Source organism: Priceomyces carsonii, assembly GCF_900007245.1.
Source record: "Priceomyces carsonii strain CBS4050 genome assembly, scaffold: Debaryomyces_carsonii_scaffold_4, whole genome shotgun sequence".
NCBI classification, from domain to species: Eukaryota; Fungi; Ascomycota; class Pichiomycetes; order Serinales; family Debaryomycetaceae; genus Priceomyces; species Priceomyces carsonii.
Genome location: NW_026946677.1, coordinates 143,972 through 170,097, shown reverse-complemented (window position 1 = coordinate 170,097; position 26,126 = coordinate 143,972). Strand labels below are relative to the sequence as shown.

The following is a 26,126-nucleotide window of genomic DNA, read 5'->3' as shown; positions in this document are numbered from 1 at the left end:
AATATGAATATAATTTGTAGGTTGAGCTTCTGAATCACCAGTGTCGGCGAAAGGATCTTAAAAAAGTTAGTAAATGAAATCAAATTATAATGAGTCGTATAATAAATACCTACCAAATGAGTTTAAGTTTTGGATAGTTGACATAAAGTGGAAAACACAAAGATTTTCTTCTGTAAATTAGATTTTTGCTCTATTCGAAGGGGCGTTTTACAGCGCTCTAGAAATGATCATAAAAAGAGATAGAAGATGATGTAAGGTGACACAAAAGGCGTAAAGTGTTACCCGGTATAAGGTCATTAGCAATTTAAAAGAAACAGGACACATGGGGCGATCTACAACTTAAAGAATAAGCATCTGGGGAACACGAACTTCATTTTTATAACCTGCAATCTTCTATGAGCAAATACTATGTTCTATCCTATAGGTAAGAAACAATTGTCACAAATAGGACACTAAATTCACAAGCATTTTTTGAGTATCGCGTCTCAAACTTCCGACTTAAGCTGAAGATGTCAATGTTTACAATAGGAAATTGAAATCAGCCTTACAGGTAGGTCGTCGGATGATTTGTACGATTTGTACCACACGTCAGTCAACTAGAATAACTGACGAATTTATTATAGAGATGTTGAACTGCTTTCCAGCATCTAGTCATATAGAGGTGGGGTGGCCAGCAGATCTCGGTTGGAGTTCTGGGATCCGGAACTAATCTATTTCAATTGTAGCATCACGTTTATATAATTTATTGTCGACCGTATTTGATATGAAAGTCCTGCACATATCCGTGGCAAATTCCCTGTGAAAGAAATTGTCAGAGCTGACTTTCAGAATATCTGTGATTGAATATCACTTATTGTACTGTTGTTTTTTTTTTATCAATTGTTTCTAAGCAATTGTCAAATTAAATCGTTGGTTACTGTGGTGTATCTTCTAACATTAAACCAGACTACGAGCATTTTTCCAGAGCAAGCTGAACAGTTTAGTTAGATAAAATGACTGACATAAGGGGAGAAGAATCAAAGGCGACTGAAAAATCATGTTCTCAAGAAAAAGCTAAAAGTCCGAGTAAATTTGAGACAGAGAAACTGGTGGTTAATGAAAAGGAGAAAAAGAAGCAGGCTTTCATAACGAGGTCTATATGGTCCCTCGTTATGATCTTCGGATTTCTTATATTAATTGCATCAGGACATTTAGCATTGATTGGAATAGTGTACTTGTTTCAGGTATTGACATTCAAAGAGATAATTGGTTTGACATCTGAGCCTGCGAGAGATAAAAACATACCTTACAGCAGGTCATTGAATTGGTATTTTCTATTCGTTACGTTGTATTATTTAGATGGTGAGAGTTATTTTGATTTTTTTCAAGAACAGGTATACGCTAGCAGATTTTTGACTACATTAGTATTGAATCATAAATTTATCAGCTATAGTCTATTTATTACTGGCCTAATCTTTTTTGTCTTTAGTTTGACCAAAGGTTACTACAAGTTTCAATTTGCTCAATTATGTATCACACACATGACACTTCTTTTAGTTGTTGTTCAATCGCACTTGATCGCGGACAATATTTTGAATGGAATTATCTGGTTTTTGTTGCCTTGTTCGTTGGTTATTGTTAACGATGTTTTTGCTTATTTATGCGGAATCACATTTGGGAGAACCCAATTACTTGAAATATCACCTAAAAAGACTGTTGAGGGTTTCGTTGGGGCTTGGATTTGTACCGGCATTGCAGCTGTTTTTTTTACGTATTTTTTGACTCGTTCAGATTACATGATTTGTCCGGCAGAAAATATAACGTCAAACATTTTTAATTTCCCTGAATGTGAGCCTAATCCCGTTTTCATTCCACAATTTTATCAATTGCCAAAAGTTGTGAGCAAATACTTACATGTTGATATGATAACGTTTAAGCCAATTCATTTTCATTCTGCAATGTTAGCCACTTTTGCTTCCTTGATCGCCCCTTTTGGTGGCTTTTTTGCAAGCGGTTTAAAGAGAGCATTTGGTATTAAAGATTTTGGAGATACTATACCAGGACATGGCGGAATCACCGATAGAATGGATTGTCAATTTTTAATGGGTTCGTTTAGTTACTTGTATTATCAGACCTTTATTTCTGTTGCGAACATAAATGTGGGAAAGATCTTGCAAACTGCTATTCTAAACCTTTCTGTAGCTCAGCTTTTACAATTGATCAAGAGTCTATTGAGATATCTCCATAGCATCGGCGTCATTGATGACGAAAAATTGAGAAGCCTTTTCGGTCTTTTAGAAATATGACTTTATATCTAAGAATATCTCCAATTTACCTCACTTCAAATTGGATGCGAATTTGCTCTACATAGAAGACATTAATATACAGGTAAATTAAAGTAGCATTTTTAGATCACAAAATTGTTGACACATTGGTAAAAGCATGTCTTGTAATCTTCAAGCAATTTTTTTAAACAAAGCACTATTAGTTTCAGCCAGCCATACATCTATGTGTCTCTCATCTAAAATTAGCTCGTTGCTTAGGATCTCTATTTTGACTTCAAATGTGAAAAACTCGAGTTCAATCTCGCTCTTTCCTAATTGGGAAGTTGTTAGCATTATTTGCTGGTCGCTTCTAAAATAGGACTGCACCAGTTCGAGTTTGCAGTCAAATCACTTTTAAATCATCACTGAACGGCCGTATCAACCAGCAGTAACGTCAACATGAATGAAAGCTGCTGGTTATAAAAAGTCTCCTTGATCCAAGATCACTTATAGAATTTGAAAATGGTATTGATTTAATCTAGTCTTTCGTTGAACACCTACCAGTCACTCTTTTTCGCAATGATGTACAACTTACTTTCGTTAACATTTATCTTGCAAATCATTGCTGCCGCTCCTTTACCTAGAGTCATAACTCGAATGCACACTGCAAACCCCGTCACGGTTACAAATACATATACTACTGGTACGACTACTGTGAATTTGCCACCTGTGGAAATTTTTATTTCCAACGGTGTCACTTACACTTTTACGCTAACTGATCAAGCAGTTGGCTCACCGACCACTACGACGTCAATCTATAACAAAGATGTTGAAGCTACACAGACCACTGAATCATGCAACACCAAGGTTGTCGAAAATAATGCCGGAACTACCAACAACAATAACGACGCAACAGAGGGTGCTTCAGGCACTTCCACAAGTTCTGTAACCTCCGCAGTCCCAAATGTCTCAGGCACCGCAAATAGCGTAACTATTTCTCCAAGCAACTTTAAAAGTTCTTCTCAGACTTATGTCCAAACTACGGCTGCTCAATCAAGTGCTACGACGAATGATGATAGTTCTAATACTTCAACTGCACAAACTACTTCAGGAACATCTTCGACAGGTAGTGAGGAAACCACTGCTTCTACAAGTGGTATAAGTCTTCCTACCTCAGCTAACAGAATCACTTCAGACTACGCCTCATTGACAGCACCCGATACTATTGTTTATTCGCCATATAATGATGATGGAACATGTAAAGTTGCTTCCAGTATTAACAGCGACTTAGAATACATTTATTCTAAAAATATTAAAAAAATTAGATTATATGGTGTGGACTGTAATGTTTTGACAGCTGTTTTACCCCAATGTTCAAAATTAGGAATAAAGGTTAATCAAGGGTTATGGATTTCTAGTGATGGAATTGATTCCATTGACGATTCGTTGAGCGATTTAGTGGATTATATTAAAAGTGAAGGATCAGATGTTTTCAGTTTTATTACAGTTGGAAACGAAGCTGTCAATGCTGGATATGTATCAGTCACTGACTTAATATCGAAGATATCGTCGGTCAAATCTACATTAAACAAAGCAGGATATAATGGTGATATTACGACTTCGGAACCACCAATCACATTCATAAATTCACCTTCATTGTGTACTTCATCAGATATTGATTTTGTTGGAATTAATCCCCATTCTTATTTTGACACAGAACTTACAGCTGACGAAGCTGGAACGTATGTTGTACAACAACAAAAAGAAGTCAAAAGCTCTTGTGGGTCCAAAAATGTCGTTATTACAGAAACTGGATACCCAAACAAAGGTGATACGAATGGAAAAAACGTTCCGTCGGCAGATAACCAAAAGAAGGCAATTGAATCGATTTTGCAAGAAACTAACGGAGATATTACAATTTTATCGACATATAACGATTACTGGAAGGAGCCTGGACAATATGGAATTGAACAATATTTCGGTGCCATAACATTATTTGATTAAAGTCAAACATGTTTCGCATTTCAATTCTTTTAAATTAACTGTTTTATGTCGTTTCTCTATCTCATATGTATATTAACTTAAAACTCAATAACCTTCAGGGGAAAGTACTCGTCGATCAAGCCTATATAATAGCTTTTCAAGCTTTCAATATTATACTGTTGATCTGATTTAGAATATAAATCATATTTGTTAAACTCTTTCACCACCTTGAGCATCTGCTCATCATGCTCGTTCATTAGATATTTGTAAGCTCCTTCCTGATGCCAGGGATAAAATGAATGATATCTTATAATGGCCAATCCTTCTGGTGGAAGTATAGAACTTTTTTTGGCCACATGATACATATATTCATCATGTCCCCAACTTAACATAACCTTATCCAAACCACAATTCTTGGAATATATGCCATATTTTGTATTGTACAAAGGATTGAAAAGATCTGGATTCTTCGTGAAACTATCAGGAAAAATTATTTTTTTCAGAAACTTACAGCCTACCGGGAAAGTATCGCCAACGACGTCCCATTGCCCTTTGGAGTCATAAAAGTAAAGCAATTTCCCCAAATCATGAATCAAACCTACTAATTGAAACCATCTAGGCTTTTTGTCTCTTCTGATTGCCTCTGCTGTCTGTAGAGCATGATCTATCTGGGAAAGTTCAGTGTCTGGGTCAGACTCATCGAGTAGCTTATTTAACCTTTCTAGCCCTTCCCAAACAGTCATCCTAGCTCTTGTCTTTGTCTTGAAATTGATCCTTGCTTGAATATTATAAGCCACAGTCTGAAACTCGTGCTGCTCTTCATAAAACTGCTTCACTCTGTCACAAGCAAGCTCATATTGCCGAAAAGATTTTGGATCGATATTCGCTGCAAAATCGGATGCCAAATCTTGCTCTACTTCTACTTGGTTTCTGACAACTACATCATTTTCTTCTACTCTATTTTCTTGTCCTTCGTCTTCTTCTTCTTTCGGGCCCTTCCAACTGTGTTTCATTTCTTTTTTTATTATGTTCACTTGAAGAACATCATTGTCAATTTTCTCCAACAAATCCCCATCCTTTCTGTGTGGTAGCTCTTTAGAATTGTGTGATTTCAGTATTCTTGCTGTTGAAGTGGTAGATGCCATACCACAATATTGATTGCGGCCAATCTCTTTCTTCCTTCTGTGAAATAGAACCAAATAAGGATATAAAAGATGTTATCTAGTGTTATCGTATAATCAAATAAACAGAAGAGTTCTTATTAAGAAGTAGCAAAGAAATATTTATTTATCAGAAAAAAGAAGTAAAGGTAATCGCTAAATCATATAAAAGCGCCGGTGGCATAGAAATCGTTACAGTTGGCTCCACTAGCTCAGTAGGCAGAGCGTCAGTCTCATAGTAATTGCTGTGTTATCTGAAGGTCGACAGTTCGAACCTGCCGTGGAGCAATTGTTTTTTTTTTTTTTTCTAACCTCTTTTTTCCCTTTCTAAAAAGAATCTTTTCAAGATAAAATTATATTTACAACATTTGATGTACTGGAATTAATAATGGACGTTTATGTAGGATTTATAGGATAAAGAAGCGTAGAAGAAAATATTGCATCATGCGGACAAAGGAAAATCATCGCTTATGAGCATGTATACATCTAAACGTCGTCGCCCTCATTCATTTTCGCTTTTGAGTGATCCAGCGAGTTCACATCTGAAGTGATTTCATTTCTTGAAACTTCTACTGATTCAGTTCTTTTTGCTAAAGAATTGAATGGTTTGTTAGCTGCTTTGCAATAGACATACTCTGCACTTATCCTCAATGCAGCTGCTATTAAAGTCAAGAGTATGCCGCCCACGGGAGCGATAACGAAGGCACCAAAAGGACCCCAATCTTCAGGACTATAGATCCCATTCCAAATAAGTAGCAATTTCCCACCTTCTTTAGCAGAATGATAGTAAACAGTACCAAAGATGAAAACACCAAGAAGAGCTCCTAAGCCACCACACATAACATCAAACCCTCTGAGATACCAGAAACATCTTTCACTCAATCCTAAGAATATTGCAGGAATCAAGGCAGATGAAACAAGATCAGCAATCAAATAAATTTGTAAAATATCATCAGCAACTTTGATTGCAAGAACAATAATAGGAACGATAATTAGGAACACTAATATCCTTACGTATATGATTGGTAACTTATTACGGAAAGCATCATTAGAGATACTTGAAACCATAGCTGATTGCAAGGAATCAAAAGTACAGGTCGAAAGGGATATGCTAAAAATTAATACGAAAGCAACGACCCAGCGAGGCATGTGGCTTAAAAGTATGAAAAAAGCATTGTATCCCATTTCATCTCCGACAGTCAAATCACCAGTCCAAACTGCAATAAAGCCTGTTGTTCCAACCAATGTACAAATTACAAATGTAACAAACGATGCAATCGAACATCCTATCCATAAGTCTTTATCAGTTTTACTTGCAAAAGTTCGCAACCAAAATCCAGCCATAAAGCAATCATTTGTTAAAATGGCTACAAATAATATGTATATCAATTGCCAGCCTAGTTCGTTTGCTTTCAAAAGACCCGATTCTCCGATCTTTGAAGTGTCGATACGGATATAAGATCCCATTCCACAAGCACAGATGATAACCATTATCAAGACAAACGCACCTTGGAAATTGTCAGTTACAAAACTAACCTTGAAACCTCCGATCGATGTGTACACAGACGTCACAACACATTCCACGATGACTGCTCCTAAGGCGTTCAATCCTGTTAGCGTCTCTATTGCTGTCCTAATGGCTGCAAGCTCACTAATCATGAAAAGAAACATCGTCAAGCACGTGAAGAAGGACAAATACAAGGCTGTTATCGTACCAAATCTTTGTCTCACCCATTCCGTAAGTATGAATCCTTCTGGACATTTCTTTCTAATTAGGGGACCAATGGCCGCAAAACCAAGTAATGGAATTGATCCTGTCAATGTGTACACAAGGAGGCCATGCAATCCAGAGATGTTAGCGATCTGAGAATACGTGGTCAAGATTCCGCAACCCATAGCTAAAGCGGTGTTAGTATAATATTTTTACATCCACCTAATCAACAACAAACCTCCTCACGCAAGTATTAACTTTATCGAGTTCAAACGGTAATTTCTCAGCCCATTCGCTTCTCCCGAAACAGAAACGAATAGGCACCCGCTGGTTTTTTGTTGTTATAAAATTCTTCTACTGCAAAAAAATAAATAGTAGTGAAATATCACTACTGTTCTTGCTCCACGATGCGCTGTATTTGTCATTAACCAAGCCTTAAAAATTCAAAGGCTATCAAGATATCCTTCTTATTGAGCATACATACCAGAAGCAATGAAGTTCAATGAAAGGGGTATACCTCTCAGTGTTCCATTCGATGACAAAAAGGTGTCAGCTCGAGTAAACTTGAGGGCAATGAAGACACCAGTAGCCAACATGAAGGCATAAGTCAAATAAATAATTGCATTGTTTCCTTGCGAGGATATTTGAGCCATCTTTATTTTGAAAGTAAAAAAATTTACTGAAGTTTGATAAAAAAATGGACGTTTGCTCCTTTTTAATACTCTAGCAGAACAAAAAAAAAAAAAAAAAAATTTAGAATGAGTCAACAACGGGCTTTTTCCAAAGCAATGTCCGTACTAAGTTGGACTTCCGCTGTCATCACTTCTGTAAATTTTATTACCCTCACCACTTCGAAATTAAACTGAGTGGTCTTCCTGAAATCAGCTTTTGATTATCCAAGTCGAATCGGTGACTTGCATGGAATATTTTTAAACTCTTATTAGCCCTTTGTTTGTGCGTATCCTTCTTATTCTTCTCGCAGCAATGAATGGCTTTACTGAATTACGGGCATTTGCGGCGCCCTCTAGCAAAAAACTTTGCCACAGGGACGTGCACTAATACATCCCATGCAGCCATTCCGGTTGCGGAGTTACAAGTGCCTATTCTCTTAATATCGCAGGCGTCTTTGCTTTATCTATAGCTGATAGTAAGGAAATTAGAGAAACAAACCTCAATAACCGGAATAGAATTCCGGAAGCTCATTTGTGGCCTATTAAGATGAGATGAACACCCAGTAGTATAATCGCTTATTCGCTGATGCATAAGCAAACCGGGTATGTATTCGTTTCATCTACTTTATTTGAATCATCTCACACTATACTTTGGCAAACCAGTTGCAGAACGCTCTTTTCCGAACCCATACCGTTCCATCTAAAAAAAAAATTTAATGATTGTTATGTACAGTAGTTATGCACAAAGATACAATATCTGTTTTAATTGGTAACTTTTTAGGGTATACATCTCGGCCATCTCAGTTCGGCGATGGCCTCTATGTAAATTTATTGTAGTGCAGCTGATTCTCTAAGGGAAGTAGTGTCTGGAGCCAACCTACGAAGTAACGCAAAACGGTACCTTATCTATGAAAATTTACTTTTTCAATGCTCACGCTTCTATATAAACTCTGGCCGTCTCATCTAGTGAGCTAACGGCGTGCCCCTTTGCTAATACTGTCAGTGTGTACTGCTTCGACATTATCTGAAATGCAATCAACAGAAGTTTCTCTGGGTCGTCGATTAGTGCAAGTGGCGTGTGCAATATTCTGGTGTTTGTTATCAGGGGGCCCAATCTTTGGTTTCGCTGCATTGAAGCCTGTGTTAGTGAGGGAACAGGTATATGAATATGTTTGCGATATATCTATCAATTCAACTTCCATTGCTACTGATAGATCTCCTTTTACGTCATTGACTTCCAACCTTTTGTCTGGATTTGTCAATATCGAGCAGGAAGATGCAGTTGCCAAATGTACCGCTCAGGATTTGAAATTAAATATGATGTTCACAGTAGGAGCAGTTTTAACGAACGTTTCTGCTTTAGTTATAGGGCGGTGCCTTGATGTCTACGGCCCAAGATTCTGTGGATTGGTTGGCGCTGGCTTCTTGTACTTAGCTTGTATTATCTTCATTTTTGCAAGTAAGTTTGAACATACGATTTTGGATCCCTACTTGATCGGTTACGGTTCAATGGCTTTGGGAGGACCATTTGCCTATATTTCATCATTTCAGTTATCAAACTCTTTTCCTAAGAAAAGTGGAACTATCTTAGCACTTCTCACTGGAGCCTTTGATGCTTCTTCTGCACTCTTCTTGATTTACAGAATCCTTTACAACGAGTCCAATGGAGCATTTACTATCCAGAAGCTTTTTAAGCTTTATTTTTTGGTTCCTCTCTTCATTACTTTAGCTCAAGTTTTTGTCATGCCAAAGGAATCTTATAAAGCCGCCAACGCTTCCTTCGATATTTCTCCATCGCAAGCTCTGGAAGATTCACCATTGCTTGAGAATGGTGCACCAGCTACTAAGAGAGATTCTATTGGCGATGCATTGAAACAACCTTATGCTGAAGAAGGTGAAGCTACTTTGATTAGGCATTCCGGTGGTATCTTTGGTATCTTGCATGGCTATTCAGCTCGCTTCCAGATGAGAACTCCATGGTTTTACTTGATGTGTTGCTTCACAACCATCCAAATGTTGAGACTTAATTATTTCGTCGCGACTATTAATACTCAATATACCTATTTGTTCCACTCTGTTGAGAAGGCTGAAAAATTGAACAAATTTTTCGATATTTTACTTCCATTAGGTGGTGTAATCTCAATTCCATTTGTGGGCTTATTTTTGGATTACTGCTCTACCTTTGTGGTTTTGGTTGTCCTTCTTTCAGTTTCCTTAGCGATAGGTTTCTTAGGGCTCTTTGGCAGTTTTGTTACTGGAATTATCAATGTTTTGCTTTTCGTTGTCTACAGGCCCTTATTCTACACCACCATATCTGATTTTTGTGCCAAAGTTTTTGGTTTTGATACGTTTGGAACTGTTTACGGGGCAATAATTTGTACTTCAGGTATCTTTAATTTTGGTCAGACGATATTAGACAAATTGACGCACACCAAATTTCATATGAACCCCACTCCTGTCAATGTCATGCTAGTTGCAACTACTGTGATTATTGGAATAATCACCATATTGTACGTGAAGGTTCAAACCAAGTTGTATAATGAGAAAAAAAATAGACAATTAAATGCCGCTTGATTTCGTGCTAAGATGACTTTGATCTCTCATTATATTAATTCATACATGTTTCATATAAAATAAGTTCACAAATAAAGTTCAAATTTTAATTTACTAGCTCTGTAAAATCTGTAAATTACTCAGATCTGTATATCATTTTCATTCTATTCGAGGATTCTAAAAGATAAGAATTTATATACAGTTCTCGGCTCGGGATCCTTTACTGTGAACTAAAACATGGTATCAAGGAAATTTTGATGAGACTTCCTAAATCGTAATCATTTTTAATTGCTATTAAAATTCTATGGTTCCTTTCAAAACTATCGAAATATTGTTAAATTATTGAAAGATTCCTGACGCTTCCAGTTCCTATTCATCCCCAATTTGAAATAATTCACGCAGAGGAAGGTCAAGCAATGCCTGATCCGAGTAATGATGATGTCTCAAAATTAGTCGGCAGCACTGGGCTTAAGCGTTTCTCTTCCGAAAACGTAGCTAACACACTGAAATCCCAGTCTGCTGATAACTTGCTAGAAAAGTTGGCTAAAAGACTGACTGATGAATACAGAAATATTAAATTTGTTGTTCCACCGAATCATACTCCACCACTTAGCTCCCAATATTCTAAAAGGGTCTCATTTGATACTGTCGACATTCAGTTCGATGATAGTGGTGATGACGATGATTTCGACGACCTAGATTATGAATGGGATGATTTTAAACCTAAAATGAACGATTATACTTTCCTCACAAGAGGACGAGAGAGGATGAGGGATGCATCTCCTGCTAGATATTCACCTTTTGGCTCTCCTTCGAACTCACTTTCACCTTCGAGAAGGTATCCAATCGATGAAGTGCGAAGAAGATTATCAGAATTTAGACCTGCTTATCCGACACGCCCTATCATAACGCACAAAGGATGCTCATTCACAAAAGTTCACAATAAATTTGAGGACTTATATTTACGAAAGCTTTATAATGAGAAGAACAACTGGTTGAAACCTATATTGCCTCTGCGAATTATTTTAGTATATTTGAGTGGGAGGAAGCATACCTGGGTGGCACTTGATTGGATAGTGAGGCGTTTCATTGAAAATGGGGATACAGTAGTAGTCGTTTCCTCTATTGGGTCAATTGAAAGAAGGAGAGGTTCAAGGTTTCTGCCTCAAAAGAATGTTAAATTGACACCTGAAGAAAGATTTAAACAAAGAAGTAGGCCAGAACATATTAAATTTATTGCTAATAACATCATGACATATATCATGGAAGTGATGAATCCAAATGTAATCGCCAAAGTTTCTGTTGAGTTGGTAGTCGGGAAGACTAAGGATATTCTAAAAGACATGTATAAACTTTATGAGCCCAATCTTGTATGCACTGGTTCGAAATTAAATACGAGAAATAGTGCGCCGCTTAAGTCGTGGTTATCATCTCGTCTACTGGACAGACTAGTCAAAAATTTTCCTTTGCCAGTTATTGTTGTCCCAGCATCAAACATGGGGCCATTTGAGGATGCATTAGAATTAGCGATAAATTCAAAATTCGAGTCCGGAAAGTCATTGTTGAAAAAAATGAAGAAATTATCTTTAGAAAGCAGTAGCTCTACGAGTGAAAGCGATTCTGGTGCTAGTGATACTGAATCTATCGATTCTGGTGCCTCTATGACTAGCCTGTCGAGCAAAGACTCGTATTCTTCATTCGGGGAAATCACTGATCTCTACGTGAACTACAAAAAGGATTTGAGTTCAGAATTGGTAAGACTCTCCGAGCAACCAGTTGATGAGAATTATTTTGCTAATTATTTGAAACCTATTGCCGACAAGTCTTCCGCGTTATGTCAAGACATTAAAGATATTAACCCAGATTTTCGAGGAAAGGGTGCTAAATTGGCTAGAATGATAACAGGATCGAATTCATTTGGTGTCGTTCCTTTCAAAACTAAATCATTATTGGATCCTGTGGAGACAAAAACTTCAAATAGTGAAGGGAAATCTTACAAAGAGTTACGAGAATATTTAAAGTCAAATGCAGCTCACAAAGTTTCGTCACCTCCTCCACAAATTTTAGTACATTCCCCATCGGAACCTTCCGAATCTTCTGAGAGTGAGGCTAGAAAGCCCTCTTTAAAATTTGTGGATTTGGATACTCCACACACTCACAAGGAACAAAAGAACTATCCGTTAAGAAAACTTTTATCGCATGAAATTAACTCAGTAACAAAACCAACGAAGCCAAAGCTCGAACCTTCTAAATCTGAACCTGAGCTTAACTCTATTGGAAATTTCCTTGAAGATAAGTCTAACCGTAAGAAAAAATCATCTAAGAAGAAGAAATTTTGGAAGCTCTTCATATAGATACACTTATTTTGTATACAGGTACGTAAAATATTACAATTTAGAGGCGACTTTGTAATTCACATATTGAACCACGTAGCCTTAAGTATGATATAAATGAAATCTTTCTTCATCATCTTACTTTTAATTTATATAGTGAGAGCATCATTTTTTGATACAGGGTTTGATTTGGATATAGATGAACCTATAAATTTACTTGAGAATAATGAAAGACGCAAGGACAAATCTGAAGGTTTGCAAGAATTTACTCCAATAAGGAATTCAATTGGCCAAAGCGAAACTCAGTACTATTCATTCAGTGTCAATACAACGAGTGGTTTGGGTCTGTACTATCAGTTTTTAATTTTCTTGACAGGAAACATATGTTCTCAGCCTGCAAATGTGAATGCAAGCGACCCTAGTTTGGCGGTATATTACTCTTTCAATGCAAGCATGTTCCAAAATTTTGAAATAAGTCATATGGAGCTATTTAAGAATGGATACTTTCAGGCGTTAGCGGATGTTCCTATTTCGGAGAGTAGTGAAAATAAAGATTCTATTTTATACATTGCGGTGAGGGCACCTGAAAATACTAACATATCGTCAATTTGGACCTATGAGATTGGTGTCTCTCAAAACGATTTAGTATTTCAGTGGGACGACCGGACATGGGCAACCCTAGTAGATACTGATGATGATTCAGCCTTGATAGTAACGGGTAACTTAACTATGGGTCAGGATACAAATTACACCACGATGAATGCTACTAAGTCTCAGTATTCGTTATCTATTTATTCTTATGATTATAGGCATTATTTCGCAAGTCTTAATAGTAGTTGGTGTGCCATAAGGAATGGACCAGCGCTATTTTCGATGTCAAATTTCGAAAGTAGCTACACTAATCGAGGAGGAGGATTACAACAACAATTTTACGTTACAGGACTAAACAGTTCTACAAAGTATGTTGCTTACTTGATTTCTGACTTTGGTGGGAACGATTTTGGAGGCGTAGCATATCAACCATTTGAGTTCGAGACCTTGGATAAGGATGCCTGTGATTTAATATATGATTTGGATTTCTGTAATCAAGTTGCGTATTCTGTTCCAGCAAACAGCGCTTTTACGAAGAATGAATTGAAAACCATGTATGATGACAGAGCAAAAAGCTTGTTTTCGAATTTTACGAAAGCCTTACAACAGATTGCATGTAATACTACAAAGGACGCTATTTTTTCGCCTGTTAGAACTTGCGACGATTGCGCTGAAAGCTACAAGAACTGGTTGTGTTCAGTAACAATACCAAGATGTTCAACAAGAAATATAACGGGCTATAAAGAAAGGAGCCACGATGACTCTAGGAATGACTTTATAAATGAAAAGGTCAAACCAGATTTCCTGTACTTTGAAGTCTTACCTTGTGTAAATGTATGTCAGGCTATCGTTAGAGACTGTCCTGCTGACTTCAACTTTCAATGTCCAAAAGATAATAAGAGTATTGAGTTATCATATTATTGGGATAATGGTGGTAAGTTCCCTACATGTAATTATGTTGGAAATTATAAGGCATATTCCAGTTTAGCCTCAAAGGTTCTCTTAGACTGGCGCATCTATTTAGTCTTTATTGCTTTACTTCTTTAGAGATCATGCTTAAGGTGTTCAAATAGATATAAGTTGTGTACCGGACGTGTACGCGCTTGAGGGTTTTTTTTTAATATACTTTCTCACTACTGTAACAACACTAGAGTTGACAGAAAAAGATCTTAGAACATGAGTCAACGCCGTTCTCATGAAAACTTACCTTGGTATGTAGCTTCAGATATGGTTTCGAGAAACAGTTGAATTAGTAGTTTACTAACTCTTGAAATTAAGGGTTGAGAAATATCGACCAGATTCTTTGGATGATGTTTATGGCCAACAGGATATAGTTGATACAGTTAGAAAATTTGTTCATGAGGGAAGGCTTCCTCACCTTTTGTTTTATGGTCCCCCAGGAACCGGAAAGACATCTACGATAATTGCATTGGCTAAAGAAATATATGGCCCAAATTACAAGAATATGGTTTTGGAATTAAACGCTTCAGATGACAGAGGAATTGATGTCGTCAGAAATCAAATCAAAAGCTTTGCCTCTACAATGCAAATATTTAGCAAAGGTTTCAAGCTAATCATTTTAGATGAGGCCGACTCAATGACTTCAGTAGCCCAAAATTCGTTAAGGAGGATTATAGAGAAGTACACAAAGAACACGAGGTTTTGTATTTTAGCAAATTATGCGCATAAGCTAAACCCTGCTTTGCTTTCGAGGTGTACGAGGTTTAGATTTCATCCCATATCAGAAAAGGCGATTCAGAATCGATTAAAGGAAGTTATAATAAAAGAAAATATAAAAATTGATCCAAAGGCAGAGGATGCATTGATTAAATTATCGAATGGTGACATGAGACGTGTGTTGAATGTTTTGCAGGCATGCAACGCTTCAAGGGACGACGATGAAGAGATTGACCCGAACATGATCTACGACTGTATCGGCGCCCCACATCCGCAGGATATAGAGACAGTACTAGACTCAATCTTGCAAGATGACTGGACTACGTCATTTACCACGATAGATAAATTTAAGAAATTAAAGGGATTGGCTCTCGTGGACTTAATAACTGGTTTCATTGATATCTTGAACAATTATGATTTAAAACCAAAGGTAAGAGTCGAGATATTGAAAGGATTATCAGATATTGAGTATGGAATATCAAAGGGTGGTAACGAAAAAATCCATGGCAGTGCTATCATAGGTGTTATCAAGAATGCGATGGAATATCAAGCATAAATACTCACATCTTTTCTATACTCATATAATATTAATGCAAACTCCTCATTTTCATTAACATATATCTGTAATGTTAGTACTGTTTTCGTTCATACGGTAGCATAAAGGTAGAATTAAGTCATATAAAAATTTCGTCTCATGAAACAAATTATCGAAGAGCTGGGTTTATAAACGCTATAAGCTTTAATCATACTAATTCTCTCTCATTGCTAAAACTCATGACTTACTGTTTCTCTGGCTTTAAATCTAAGTAAATATGGCCATTCGAATTTATTTCGAGGTAGTAAAAGAAAAGAAGAAACGAAGAAAAAAATTTCCATTTCTTTAATTTACAGGTCTTTCGCACCATGAGAATTTAAGCAAATTGCATCACGTCCGTTATCTTTGCATCGAGATGAGATATGGCTAATCCCACAAATGTAGATAGCCACTTTGATGATAAAGCGAATGTGGATGAAGTTATAAGTAATCTAAATAATATATTTCCAAGTATACTGGTTAATGACCTTAGAGCTAGAGTCAACTCATCTGACGACATCAATCATCTCGTGGAACAGTTAATTCAAGAGAATTCATCTACGAATAACGAATCTAGTAATTTGCATAATACTGCTCTGAATATCCAAGATCTTATAGATGTTTTTCCAGAAGAGGATGCAGATTTTTTGGAGAGAATTTTGAAGGCTTATGATGGAAATGTAATTCAAGCATGCAATTATTTATTTAATAATCCGGCTGAGAGCGCATCTGTGAAAGAGGATAATGTTAGTGAGATTCAAGATTTAACAGGGGTCCAGGCTACTGAAGTGGAAGCTTATCTCCAAAAGAATTCTGAGGATCCAGTGAGAGCCTTACTTGACATAGTATTTAGTTCTTTCGGTGATGCTAAATGTAAAGACAAACATTTCAAAAGGAGAGTTCAAGGAACAGCAAGTCAAGGAACTAAGGAAGCGGATTTGCCCTATATATACGATGAAGGGTCAAGAGAAGCCCTGGAGCTCAAGTCCTTATGCCTTGCGAATCCCGAAATGAACAAGATGAATTATGAGTTATTTGAGAGAGGACTCGTACTCTGCAAAGGAAATGTTGATAAAGTTATCCAAATAGCTACGTATATATTAGACCATACTGGGATTGATATTACACACGAATACGGAACGCCTGTTAAAAAAACTGATTCGTTATCAACTATTTTACAAAAGGCTTCCAGAAAGAGACAAAACAAAGTCTCACTCACTCCAAAAATAAATATTGCTCTTCCCAAGAAAACCGACTCAAAGCTGAGGCTATCTCATAGTGCATTGCATCTGTCTAAATTTTCAGCTGACGAGCAATCGCTTATGGACCAAAGATGGCTGTTATTAGAGCAATCCGGCTCTTTGGATTTGCATATGCTTTCTCTGGCAGCCGCTACAGAACTAGCTAAAGAAGCAGCATTTGACTGGTGGAAATTAGAATTAGATGCTCGTCAAGCTGATGGAAACTTCCTGAAGTTCGGATCGCTGGCCATATTTATTCAACCTCTTCGTATCATTACAGGTAGAGGTCTTCACTCCGCCAATGGGGTTTCCAAGATCAAGAATTCAGTGAAAAGAGTCTTGTCGTCTCAGTTATTCATCTTTGAAGAATTACCTGGTAGTCTACAAGTCATTGGTAAGCGTCTTAGATGAGTATAGTTATGGATTTTATCTTTTCTCTTTATCTAGATATGATAGTGCAAATCCTCCCACTCTTGTCGGCTATTTATGTCGTCGCGACAAGACGCGCCGAATTACCAACTTAGCCGGGTAACCCCACTCGCTTTTTGAGGAAAGCATTGTCTCCGGAGATCTTCATCAAGTTCACGTTGTAGATGATATCAACAAACCGTTTGATTCGACTCCTGTGGATAACTTAGTAAACATAGTTGAAGAATTGACTAAATACTGCTATATAAATTACTTCACAGGGCAAGACGCACAAAAACCTACGGTAATCGCCAAGAAAAACAACAAGTCAATTAAGTGTTGACTTCGACCAACAAAAGGATGGACAGTCCAAAAGGTTCCCTGTCAGTGCTAACTAGCGATGACGTTGGCAAAGAGCATATAAATGATGAACGTCTGAACCAAAATGAACTGATCTTGAATATGGCAACGATGCTTGTTCTGTCTGAGACTGGCTCCCATGACACACAGGTGGATTCTAATGGGGGAACGTTGCCCAGGATGCCAGGTTCATTTGATGTCAATAGATTAAAAACGAATAATTTTCTGTACAATGAGTTGACTGAACTGCTTAATCACAATAATGCTACGGCTACTTCGTTAGTAAACAATCCAGAATCGATGAGTACAATATCAAGATATTCGAGTTCCTATGGGACTGGTTCAGACTCTGCGGTGAACATCAAAACTCCTGTAGTGACATCCAGTGATTCGAATTCTGATGAGGTCAATAAATTTATTGAAAATCAAACTTCAGGAAATGATGAGCTCATGAACAATGAGACTCCCGATTTGGGGATTGCAGACCCACCCGAGACATTGTTAGGTGATAATGAAGGCACCAAGGTACCTGTGAACGAAATAAGTTATTCATCCGTAGAAAATTCTGAAGACGTACAAGAGTCGTTCAACGAAATAAAAGAAGCTTCACAATCGTTAGACGTGGATGAATATCAAAATAGGGATTCTCAGAAAATTCTGGACTCCGTTTCGCATTCGAGTGGACGAGAGTTGTCTCTGTTGAATCTGTCATCTGATTTGGTCAATACGAAGTCATCCGACTTAGAAAATTTCAAGTCTACGTTGGATCCCGGTAAGCCTTATAACACCAAATCAAACGTTAATTATCTGTCACTTTTAAAACATCATATTAGCGACAATAATGTAGAGTTAAACGAAAATGATGACCCTGCCTTAGTTGGTGGAAGCAGCAACTCGTCGATAATTCCAAATGGTTTGCAGGATGATACTTTAGGTAGAATCCGAACAATTGAAGATGAGAACATAGATGAGGATGCTTCAAGTGCAAGCAACAATCATCCTGAAAAAGAGCCTTTAAAAGATGGCCTAAAAAAGAATCTGACCCAGGAATCTACTGATGGATCACTTGTTGATGAAAGTCTGTCAACCATACAGCCTTTATCAAGAGGCGACAGATCGAATAACGAGAGATCTTCAAAGTCATTGTCGTCAAACTCTGGCAACTCTCAATCTAGAAATGTTTCATCCAGTTCAAATCAATCTCATCCCCAATCTAGAAATGTTTCGTCCAGTTCAAATCAATCTCAACCTCAATCGAGGAACATTTCCTCTGGTACAGTTGTCAAGAACAATGGAGGTGTGCCTTCTAACTTCGCATTTAACAAGACTCCTGCGGCAAGCCCTTTGCAGCATTCAAATGTATTTGCAACTCCCGCGTCAGGTTCATCTTCCCCGAGAGAGCATTCAAGTCCTTCAATTAGCAGCCCAAAAACTCCATCTTCTAAGATTAATGGCAAGAAAAGGAAGAGCGGAAATAGGGTCAAGGGAGTTCTTTCGCTGATGTTCAAATCTAAACCGGTTTCGAGCTATCCATCCCCAGAGCTGTCTATGAACATGAAGATCAGTACGCCGTTTAATGCAAAACATGTTGCACATGTAGGTGTTGATGATAATGGCTCTTATACGGGCTTGCCTATAGAGTGGGAAAGGTTGTTGTCAGCGAGTGGAATATCAAAGAAAGAGCAACAGCAGCATCCTCAAGCAGTTATGGATATCGTGGCATTCTATCAGGACTCGAATGAGAATAATCCTGACGAAGCAGCATTCAAGAAATTTCATTATGATAATAATCTTTCTAGTGCTTCAATTGCGCACTCGACTCCACCAACAACACCTTCTGCTTCCACCTCTCAATTTCAAGAACCCTTTGGGTTGATTTCCCCCAATGAGGTGTCGCATGCATCTCAAAAGTCTCTGTCACAGCAGCCACTGTTTATTCCTAGTCGACCAGCGCCGAAACCACCTTCTTCTCAAGAAGGTTTTTCAACGACAGCTTCTGTCCAAGTCATGCCACCCTCAAAAACCCAGAATAAATTTGCGAGATCAATCTCTTCAAAATCTATAATGTCGATCAAGGGCCCAAAGAAGGATAAAATTGTACCTTCTAGTCCAACGCCGGCTTTGCCTGTCGCACCTAATAGTATACCAAAGTCAAAATCTCATAGTTATTCTCTAGCAGAGAGGATAAAGGCAGAAGAGAAAGGATCTACAACGGCTCCAGTGGCTCCATCTTCCACTTTTAGTGAGTCAAAGGACGAAGAGAAAATTATCTACGCAAAGCAACGTGAAAAGGGAATAAATGCAACTCGGGCACCTCCTCCACCCCCACCGACGAGCAAAGAAGCTGATGAGAAAAGCTTTAGTCGCTCTAATTCCGAGAAGAATGAGGATTCTAGGAAGAAGAAATCGGGGCAACCAGTTAGAGATCCTAAGCAAGCTGCTCTCATGGCGGCCAAGAAGAGAGAAGATAAAAAACGCAAAAATCAACAGATATTGGCCAAATTACGATCCATATGTAACGAAAGCGATCCTACAAATCTTTACAGGGATCTCAAGAAGATAGGACAGGGCGCCTCAGGAGGTGTATACATTGCACATGATGTTAACGTAGGATCTACAGTGGCAATCAAGCAAATGAATTTAGAGCAACAACCAAAGAAAGAATTGATTGTCAACGAGATTTTGGTCATGAAGGGCAGCAGACATCCTAACATAGTCAATTTCATTGACTCTTATTTTCTTAAGGGAGATTTGTGGGTTATCATGGAATATATGGAAGGAGGTTCTTTAACTGAAATCGTAACGCATAGCGTTATGTCTGAGGGTCAAATTGGAGCTGTTTGTAGAGAGACTTTAAAGGGTCTCAAGTTTTTGCATTCGAAAGGAGTGATTCATCGAGATATCAAATCTGATAACATATTATTAAACATTGACGGACATATTAAAATGACTGATTTTGGTTTCTGTGCTCAAATAAACGAGCTTAATTTGAAGAGAACCACGATGGTAGGTACCCCATATTGGATGGCTCCTGAAGTCGTCTCAAGAAAAGAATATGGTCCGAAGGTAGACATTTGGTCATTAGGTATTATGATGATTGAGATGATTGAAGGAGAACCTCCGTACTTAAATGAGACGCCATTAAGGGCATTGTACTTAATTGCAACCAATGGCACACCTAAACTTAAGGAACCAGAAGCTTTGAGCTATGATATTAGGCGCTTCTTGTCTTGGTGTTTGCAAGTAGACTTCAATAAGAGAGCTGATGCTGATGATCTCTTGAACGACAAGTTTATTTTGGAGAGCGATGATGTCTCATCTTTGGCTCCCTTGGTTAAAATTGCGAGGATGAAGAAGCAAAGCGAATCTGAGGAATAGTCATTTCCTAGCTCTTAAAAATTTTTGGGTGAAAGTAATCGTAATGTCTCATTATCATATTCTTTAGTGTATTGTATTACTATTAAAATATATTATAATATATCGTAACTAATTAAATTTCGCACCAAATGTCGCTAAGTGTCCCGAACGTAAATCAGTGTATGCCATATATTAACTGTCAACTTTTGCCGCAATAAACAGAGCCTCAACTGTGTGGATTAATTCGCACCACCAAGAGATTCGCTTTGTTCCCCAGAAGTCCTCCAGCCGTGTGCTGTGGGGTACTTTGAGAAATAGATGGTTACTATTTGCCACAGGTACGGCTCCATTTAGGGATCCTCGTTGAACTGCTAGAAGGACGAGCACGAAGATCATACAGCTCACTGCATAACTGCCTATACAGCTCTGTTCTCTAAGTTACCGCCTCACCTGTGCTCTTGTGGTTGACCGAGTCTGCCTGCTTGCGCAACTATAGTAGCAATCGCAATACGGAAGTCACGTCTCGTGGCAACTCCGAGGTTTAGCCAATATAATATTTTATTAAACGACTCGACAGTACCATCTTGTAAATCATAACAATACATTAATCGAATGATTCCTAGAGTCCTCTGTCAGTTAATCTGGCTAACTTTTTTTTGTATCCTTGGATTCTTCTCCGCCGTCTCTACCTGATCTTGTTTGTCTCAGAATAGCAATACGTAGTTGAAAATATTCTTTTTCCGGGCTGCGTAACCTCCCGTGATATCATAGCTGAGTAGTGTCCCCCAGTATTTAAAGAACTGAGTTGGCTGTCGGATATACCTACTGCCAGTAATCAATATATTTGTTGATAATAAATTAAGAATCATAATTAATATGAGCGTTTCGCAGGAAAAGTCTTCGCCAGCTGCCGAGGAAGCTAAGTCGCCTAGTTTCCAGTCCTATTTGAACAATGATGGGATAGATGAATTGCAACCCGCGGAGCGGAAGCACAAAGTGTCGTCGCTCTCACTTTCGGACTTGAATCAATGGCAGAGTGGATTGACAAAATTGAGCTCCTCAACGTCATTGAATAATAAGAGCTCAGGAAGTTTAAAAAAGGTTGATTCTTTAGCCAAGTTGTCGCGAAACTCTTCAATTATTAAGAGGAAGAAGAAGTCTGTGATTGATCACGTCAGAGTCGCTTCGTATGCATTTTGCTTCGACATTGATGGTGTGATTTTGAGGGGTCCAAACACGATTCCAGAAGCTGTTGATGCGATCAAGTTATTGAATGGTGAGAACAAATATAATATTAAGGTTCCATATGTGTTTGTTACTAATGGAGGAGGTAAACCAGAAGCTGTGAGAGCCGCCGATTTATCTAAAAGATTAGGTGTTCACATTAACCCAGATCAAATTATCCAGGGTCATACTCCTATGAAGGATTTGGTTCACCTTTATAAGAATGTATTAGTTGTTGGTGGTGTTGGTAACGTTTGTCGTCACGTTGCAGAATCATATGGTTTCAAGAATGTTTACACGCCACTTGATGTTTTGAAATGGAATCCAGCCGTTACTCCATATCATGACATGACTGAAGAAGAACGTAAATGTGCTCGCGATGTTGATTTTTCCAAAGTTAGCATTGATGCAATTTTAGTCTTCGCAGATTCAAGAAACTGGGCTGCAGATCAGCAAATCATCTTAGAATTATTGTTAAGTAAGAATGGTGTAATGGGCACTGAATCAAAGACCTATGACGAAGGTCCTCAAATTTATTTTGCTCACTCGGATTTTATATGGGCAACAAATTATAAGTTGTCGCGATATGGTATGGGTGCTTTGCAAGTTTCTATAGCTGCCTTGTACAGAGAGCATACCGGTAAGGAGTTGAAAGTTAATAGATTCGGTAAGCCTCAGAAAGGAACTTTTAAGTTTGCTAACAAGGTCTTGAGTAATTGGAGACAAGGTGTGTTGGATGAACACTTGAAGAAGCTCTCAATCAACGATCCAAATGCTGATGAAGCAGATATTTTGATCAATGATGATGGTGAAGAGATCATTAATCAATCAAAATTGGAGAACTATGACTCTGACTCAGAATCTGAAGATGATGTTGATGAGCCGTTGGCTGTTGTTGGGAAACCTGATAAGATCACCTTACAGTTGCCGCCTGCATCTACTGTATACTTCGTTGGTGATACCCCTGAATCAGACATTAGGTTTGCTAACTCTCACGATGTCTCATGGCATTCTATTTTGGTGAAAACTGGAGTTTATCGTGAAGGCACGGTTCCAAAGTACAAACCTAAGCACCTATGTGAAAATGTGTTGGAAGCCGTGAAGTATGCAATTGAAAGAGAGCATGCTTTGGAGCTCAAAGAATGGAACGAGACCGCAGATGATGACAATGTTCCTTCTGATTCAAAGATCAATTTTGCAGATCTTGTTATGACTCCAAGCGAGAAAAACGGCCAGAAAACAGAACAAACCCAACAGAAGCAGTCCGCAACAAAAGCAGCATCGGAGCATGAAGCAATTGAGGTTCCGGTTCTTTTGAATGAGCAAATTAACAAGGTAAAAGATGTTAAGGTTGATAAAGGTAAGAATTAATGTGTATTGCATTTTTAAGTAGAAAATCGCTATCATATATCAGGATAGGACTATATAGTTAATTCAAATAGAGTTTACTCTAGAAATATAAAGGTGATACAAAAGATCGTGAAACTATAATATCAAAGGAATAACCTTGTCTGTAACTTTCTTATTAGCATCATAGTCAGTGGAGAATACGCTAATGGCTGTTTGACAGTATGTCTTACCAAGGATATAATTCTCACTTGGGAATGAACAGTCGCCATTGTAGCATTTATACAAACCGTCGTAAGTACCTGAGGTAGACTTGAATGAGTTTGTGGATGCATCGTACTCTAAGTCCAGGGTTGCTGCATCTTCTCCAGTCAATCTTGTGTGAACCCATTTTGGATTAGTGCAATTTTCATCACTGTAGCCTACAAGTGGAAAGTTCACATTCAATCCCGTTGATAAAGGAAGCGCGCGAGGCTTTTTACCTTGTTGTTTAAAGATCTTAGTGACAAGGTCGGTGGTTAATTTTGCATAGATGTTATAATACTGTTTTTCATCTGAAAAATCTGCATCTTTAAAAAAGGAATTGTTACCAACACTTCCAGAGAATGCAATGGCTGGGATTCCGCGATAAACAGCATTGTAAGTTGCACCTATAGTACCACTAATTGTGAACATTCCTGGTGACATGTTTGTTCCTTCATTGGGACCAGACACAACTAAATCAATACTTATATTATTGAAGTGTTGTGGGATCACATACTTAAGTGCAAAAGCAACGCATGAGGCTGGGGTACCATTAAAGTACCAGATATTTCCATCGTCGACTTCATGGCCCCATGATGGAGCTCCTGCCTTTACGTAACCAAACTCTCCATCGGTTTCCACTAAATCAGTGTTAGTATATTGAAGGTGCTTGAAGTACTGGACGCATTGCTACTTACATGTGTTGGACGATGGAACATCAAACTTTCCACTCCATCCTGACCTTTGTGAGACTGGGGCAGCCAAAATAACGTTATGCCCAGCTGCTTTCAAGTGGTTATAAGTTGCCCTGATATTTGCAGACACCCATGAATCATCATTTGTGAGAAGAATATTTTTTGCGAATGTCACGGCAAGGATAAAGAAGAGTCCGATAATTTTCATGTCCACTGTTTGTTACTGTAGTTAATTTTACTCAATTTCAAGAATGAAAGGAAGATAGAAGCCCATTTATATAGTAACATCTCGTAGTATTTCTCGAAGGAATGTAGCAGGTCTTCGCTGCAAGAAGAGTCGGTTTTTCTTTTAAGTTATGCCAATTTGATTCGTTGTGCTGCAACCTCACCTTGAGATATAGATCTTTTTTTCAAATCGCCTACCTAATCCAGAACGAAATGATCTGAAAGAGTAATCTTGTGTGTAGCAGCTAGGAAGGTAACAGCATTACATACCTTCAAAGATGTATGCCTTGAATATGTTGTGGGTTACACAATAGTATCTATTGTCTCTCGTCAGTAAAAGGAGCGAGAACGTGGCATGGTACCAACGTGCTCGCTAGAAAACTTAATGCTTAGTGGCACAGAGTTTATTTCCATTGGCGAAGACATGAGGACTGTTTAAACAATGTTACAATGGATTACATTACAGGTAATCAAATACGAGGGTCGTATGAAATTGATTCTTGTCAACTATATGTTAATTACTTGGCCCATAAATTAATTGGCCGATATCGTACAGCAAAGTGGTGTGGGCTGTTTTAAGTAGACCTGATTTTTTGAAGTATAATCCAGTACCAGGGGGGTAATAACATGACAGCCAACACAGTTCTGACAACATTAGCTCTCTTCACTCTATAAATTTGAAAAGTCTCCGCTCTCAAGAGGCGCCTCTCCTTGTCTTTCTGCCAGTAGACATAAGGCAACAAAAAATCTCTTGTGTACCACCAAAAGTGCCCTAAAGTACAATAGATGATTACCCTCCAGAAAAATTGTTCCTTCGTTATAACTGACATTGTGAACTTACCATTCGAAATAGCATCTAAGACTCTTTGGAAAAAGTCCGACATGAGTAAGTTCAAGAATGCATAGCACCACGGCAAATTAGCAGCCGTGATTGTGAATATTCCTAAGATATTGATTTCCATTAAGGAGTTTTTTCGGCACCAAATGTAGAATAGTATATCATCCAATAATGGACCTAAAAACATTATTTTCAAATCAAATAGATAGTAGCCAAAGGAGGCAGTTATGACTATAGATGAACATATTAAGATGAGGTAATGAAAATAGTCAATGGATCGATTTTTATCGATTACTTGATTCAATATCTCAAGTTGTGCAGGGTTCAATTGATCAATGCTAAAGGGAAATAAATGCAAGCTGGTTTTGAATGACTCCTCTATGAACCTGCTTGAGTTCATCATAAGCCACAAATATAGGAGAAACCTGAGAGATAAATCTTCGAAATAACAAAAACTTGTCACTAACCTCCAGCATTGTACACCTAATGCTTTATCTGGTACGAATATTAAATTATTTTTTAGGACAAGCTTAGAAGTTGTCAATACTGATGTCAGGAAGATCCCTATGACCCAATACTTTGTCACAGGCGGTATTTCATTTACTATCTCAAGGATTCTATCCATCTCTATTATATAATACAACTTTTTAATGTGCTGAGAGAAAGTCTCGATTTTCAAATACAGTAATAAA

At 37.9% G+C, this 26,126-nt stretch overlaps 13 protein-coding genes across 13 annotated transcripts; 9 read left to right on the top strand and 4 right to left on the bottom strand.

Annotated features, from left to right (window-relative positions):
• Positions 1 to 992: 992 nt before the first annotated feature.
• On the top strand, positions 993 to 2,285 carry CDS1 (phosphatidate cytidylyltransferase; the record flags this gene model as incomplete). The annotated part of the gene is made up of 1 exon (XM_062953507.1): positions 993 to 2,285. The coding sequence occupies one exon, from the start codon at positions 993 to 995 to the stop codon at positions 2,283 to 2,285; it is 1,293 nt and encodes a 430-aa protein (XP_062810303.1).
• A 537-nt stretch (positions 2,286 to 2,822) lies between these two features.
• On the top strand, positions 2,823 to 4,247 carry SCW11 (putative glucan endo-1,3-beta-D-glucosidase; the record flags this gene model as incomplete). The annotated part of the gene is made up of 1 exon (XM_062953506.1): positions 2,823 to 4,247. The coding sequence occupies one exon, from the start codon at positions 2,823 to 2,825 to the stop codon at positions 4,245 to 4,247; it is 1,425 nt and encodes a 474-aa protein (XP_062810302.1).
• A 77-nt stretch (positions 4,248 to 4,324) lies between these two features.
• PRCAT00003566001 (uncharacterized protein) lies at positions 4,325 to 5,371 on the bottom strand (the record flags this gene model as incomplete). Its single annotated transcript, XM_062953505.1, has 1 exon — positions 4,325 to 5,371. The coding sequence occupies one exon, from the start codon at positions 5,369 to 5,371 to the stop codon at positions 4,325 to 4,327; it is 1,047 nt and encodes a 348-aa protein (XP_062810301.1).
• Positions 5,372 to 5,872: 501 nt separating this feature from the next.
• On the bottom strand, positions 5,873 to 7,282 carry PRCAT00003565001 (uncharacterized protein; the record flags this gene model as incomplete). The annotated part of the gene is made up of 1 exon (XM_062953504.1): positions 5,873 to 7,282. One exon carries the CDS (start codon positions 7,280 to 7,282, stop codon positions 5,873 to 5,875), a length of 1,410 nt encoding a protein of 469 aa, XP_062810300.1.
• A 282-nt stretch (positions 7,283 to 7,564) lies between these two features.
• On the bottom strand, positions 7,565 to 7,750 carry PRCAT00003564001 (uncharacterized protein; the record flags this gene model as incomplete). The annotated part of the gene is made up of 1 exon (XM_062953503.1): positions 7,565 to 7,750. One exon carries the CDS (start codon positions 7,748 to 7,750, stop codon positions 7,565 to 7,567), a length of 186 nt encoding a protein of 61 aa, XP_062810299.1.
• A 1,047-nt stretch (positions 7,751 to 8,797) lies between these two features.
• On the top strand, positions 8,798 to 10,342 carry PRCAT00003563001 (uncharacterized protein; the record flags this gene model as incomplete). Its single annotated transcript, XM_062953502.1, has 1 exon — positions 8,798 to 10,342. The coding sequence occupies one exon, from the start codon at positions 8,798 to 8,800 to the stop codon at positions 10,340 to 10,342; it is 1,545 nt and encodes a 514-aa protein (XP_062810298.1).
• Positions 10,343 to 10,737: 395 nt separating this feature from the next.
• PRCAT00003562001 (uncharacterized protein) lies at positions 10,738 to 12,675 on the top strand (the record flags this gene model as incomplete). Its single annotated transcript, XM_062953501.1, has 1 exon — positions 10,738 to 12,675. One exon carries the CDS (start codon positions 10,738 to 10,740, stop codon positions 12,673 to 12,675), a length of 1,938 nt encoding a protein of 645 aa, XP_062810297.1.
• A 96-nt stretch (positions 12,676 to 12,771) lies between these two features.
• Positions 12,772 to 14,292, top strand: MID1 (Mid1p; the record flags this gene model as incomplete). The annotated part of the gene is made up of 1 exon (XM_062953500.1): positions 12,772 to 14,292. The coding sequence occupies one exon, from the start codon at positions 12,772 to 12,774 to the stop codon at positions 14,290 to 14,292; it is 1,521 nt and encodes a 506-aa protein (XP_062810296.1).
• A 418-nt stretch (positions 14,293 to 14,710) lies between these two features.
• RFC3 (replication factor C subunit 3) lies at positions 14,711 to 15,478 on the top strand (the record flags this gene model as incomplete). Its single annotated transcript, XM_062953498.1, has 1 exon — positions 14,711 to 15,478. The coding sequence occupies one exon, from the start codon at positions 14,711 to 14,713 to the stop codon at positions 15,476 to 15,478; it is 768 nt and encodes a 255-aa protein (XP_062810295.1).
• A 401-nt stretch (positions 15,479 to 15,879) lies between these two features.
• PRCAT00003558001 (uncharacterized protein) lies at positions 15,880 to 17,148 on the top strand (the record flags this gene model as incomplete). Its single annotated transcript, XM_062953497.1, has 1 exon — positions 15,880 to 17,148. The coding sequence occupies one exon, from the start codon at positions 15,880 to 15,882 to the stop codon at positions 17,146 to 17,148; it is 1,269 nt and encodes a 422-aa protein (XP_062810294.1).
• Positions 17,149 to 17,505: 357 nt separating this feature from the next.
• On the top strand, positions 17,506 to 20,883 carry CST20 (mitogen-activated protein kinase kinase kinase kinase; the record flags this gene model as incomplete). Its single annotated transcript, XM_062953496.1, has 1 exon — positions 17,506 to 20,883. The coding sequence occupies one exon, from the start codon at positions 17,506 to 17,508 to the stop codon at positions 20,881 to 20,883; it is 3,378 nt and encodes a 1,125-aa protein (XP_062810293.1).
• An 855-nt stretch (positions 20,884 to 21,738) lies between these two features.
• Positions 21,739 to 23,457, top strand: PRCAT00003556001 (uncharacterized protein; the record flags this gene model as incomplete). The annotated part of the gene is made up of 1 exon (XM_062953495.1): positions 21,739 to 23,457. The coding sequence occupies one exon, from the start codon at positions 21,739 to 21,741 to the stop codon at positions 23,455 to 23,457; it is 1,719 nt and encodes a 572-aa protein (XP_062810292.1).
• Positions 23,458 to 25,171: 1,714 nt separating this feature from the next.
• On the bottom strand, positions 25,172 to 26,059 carry PRCAT00003554001 (uncharacterized protein; the record flags this gene model as incomplete). The annotated part of the gene is made up of 1 exon (XM_062953494.1): positions 25,172 to 26,059. One exon carries the CDS (start codon positions 26,057 to 26,059, stop codon positions 25,172 to 25,174), a length of 888 nt encoding a protein of 295 aa, XP_062810291.1.
• Between the last annotated feature and the right edge of the window lie 67 nt (positions 26,060 to 26,126).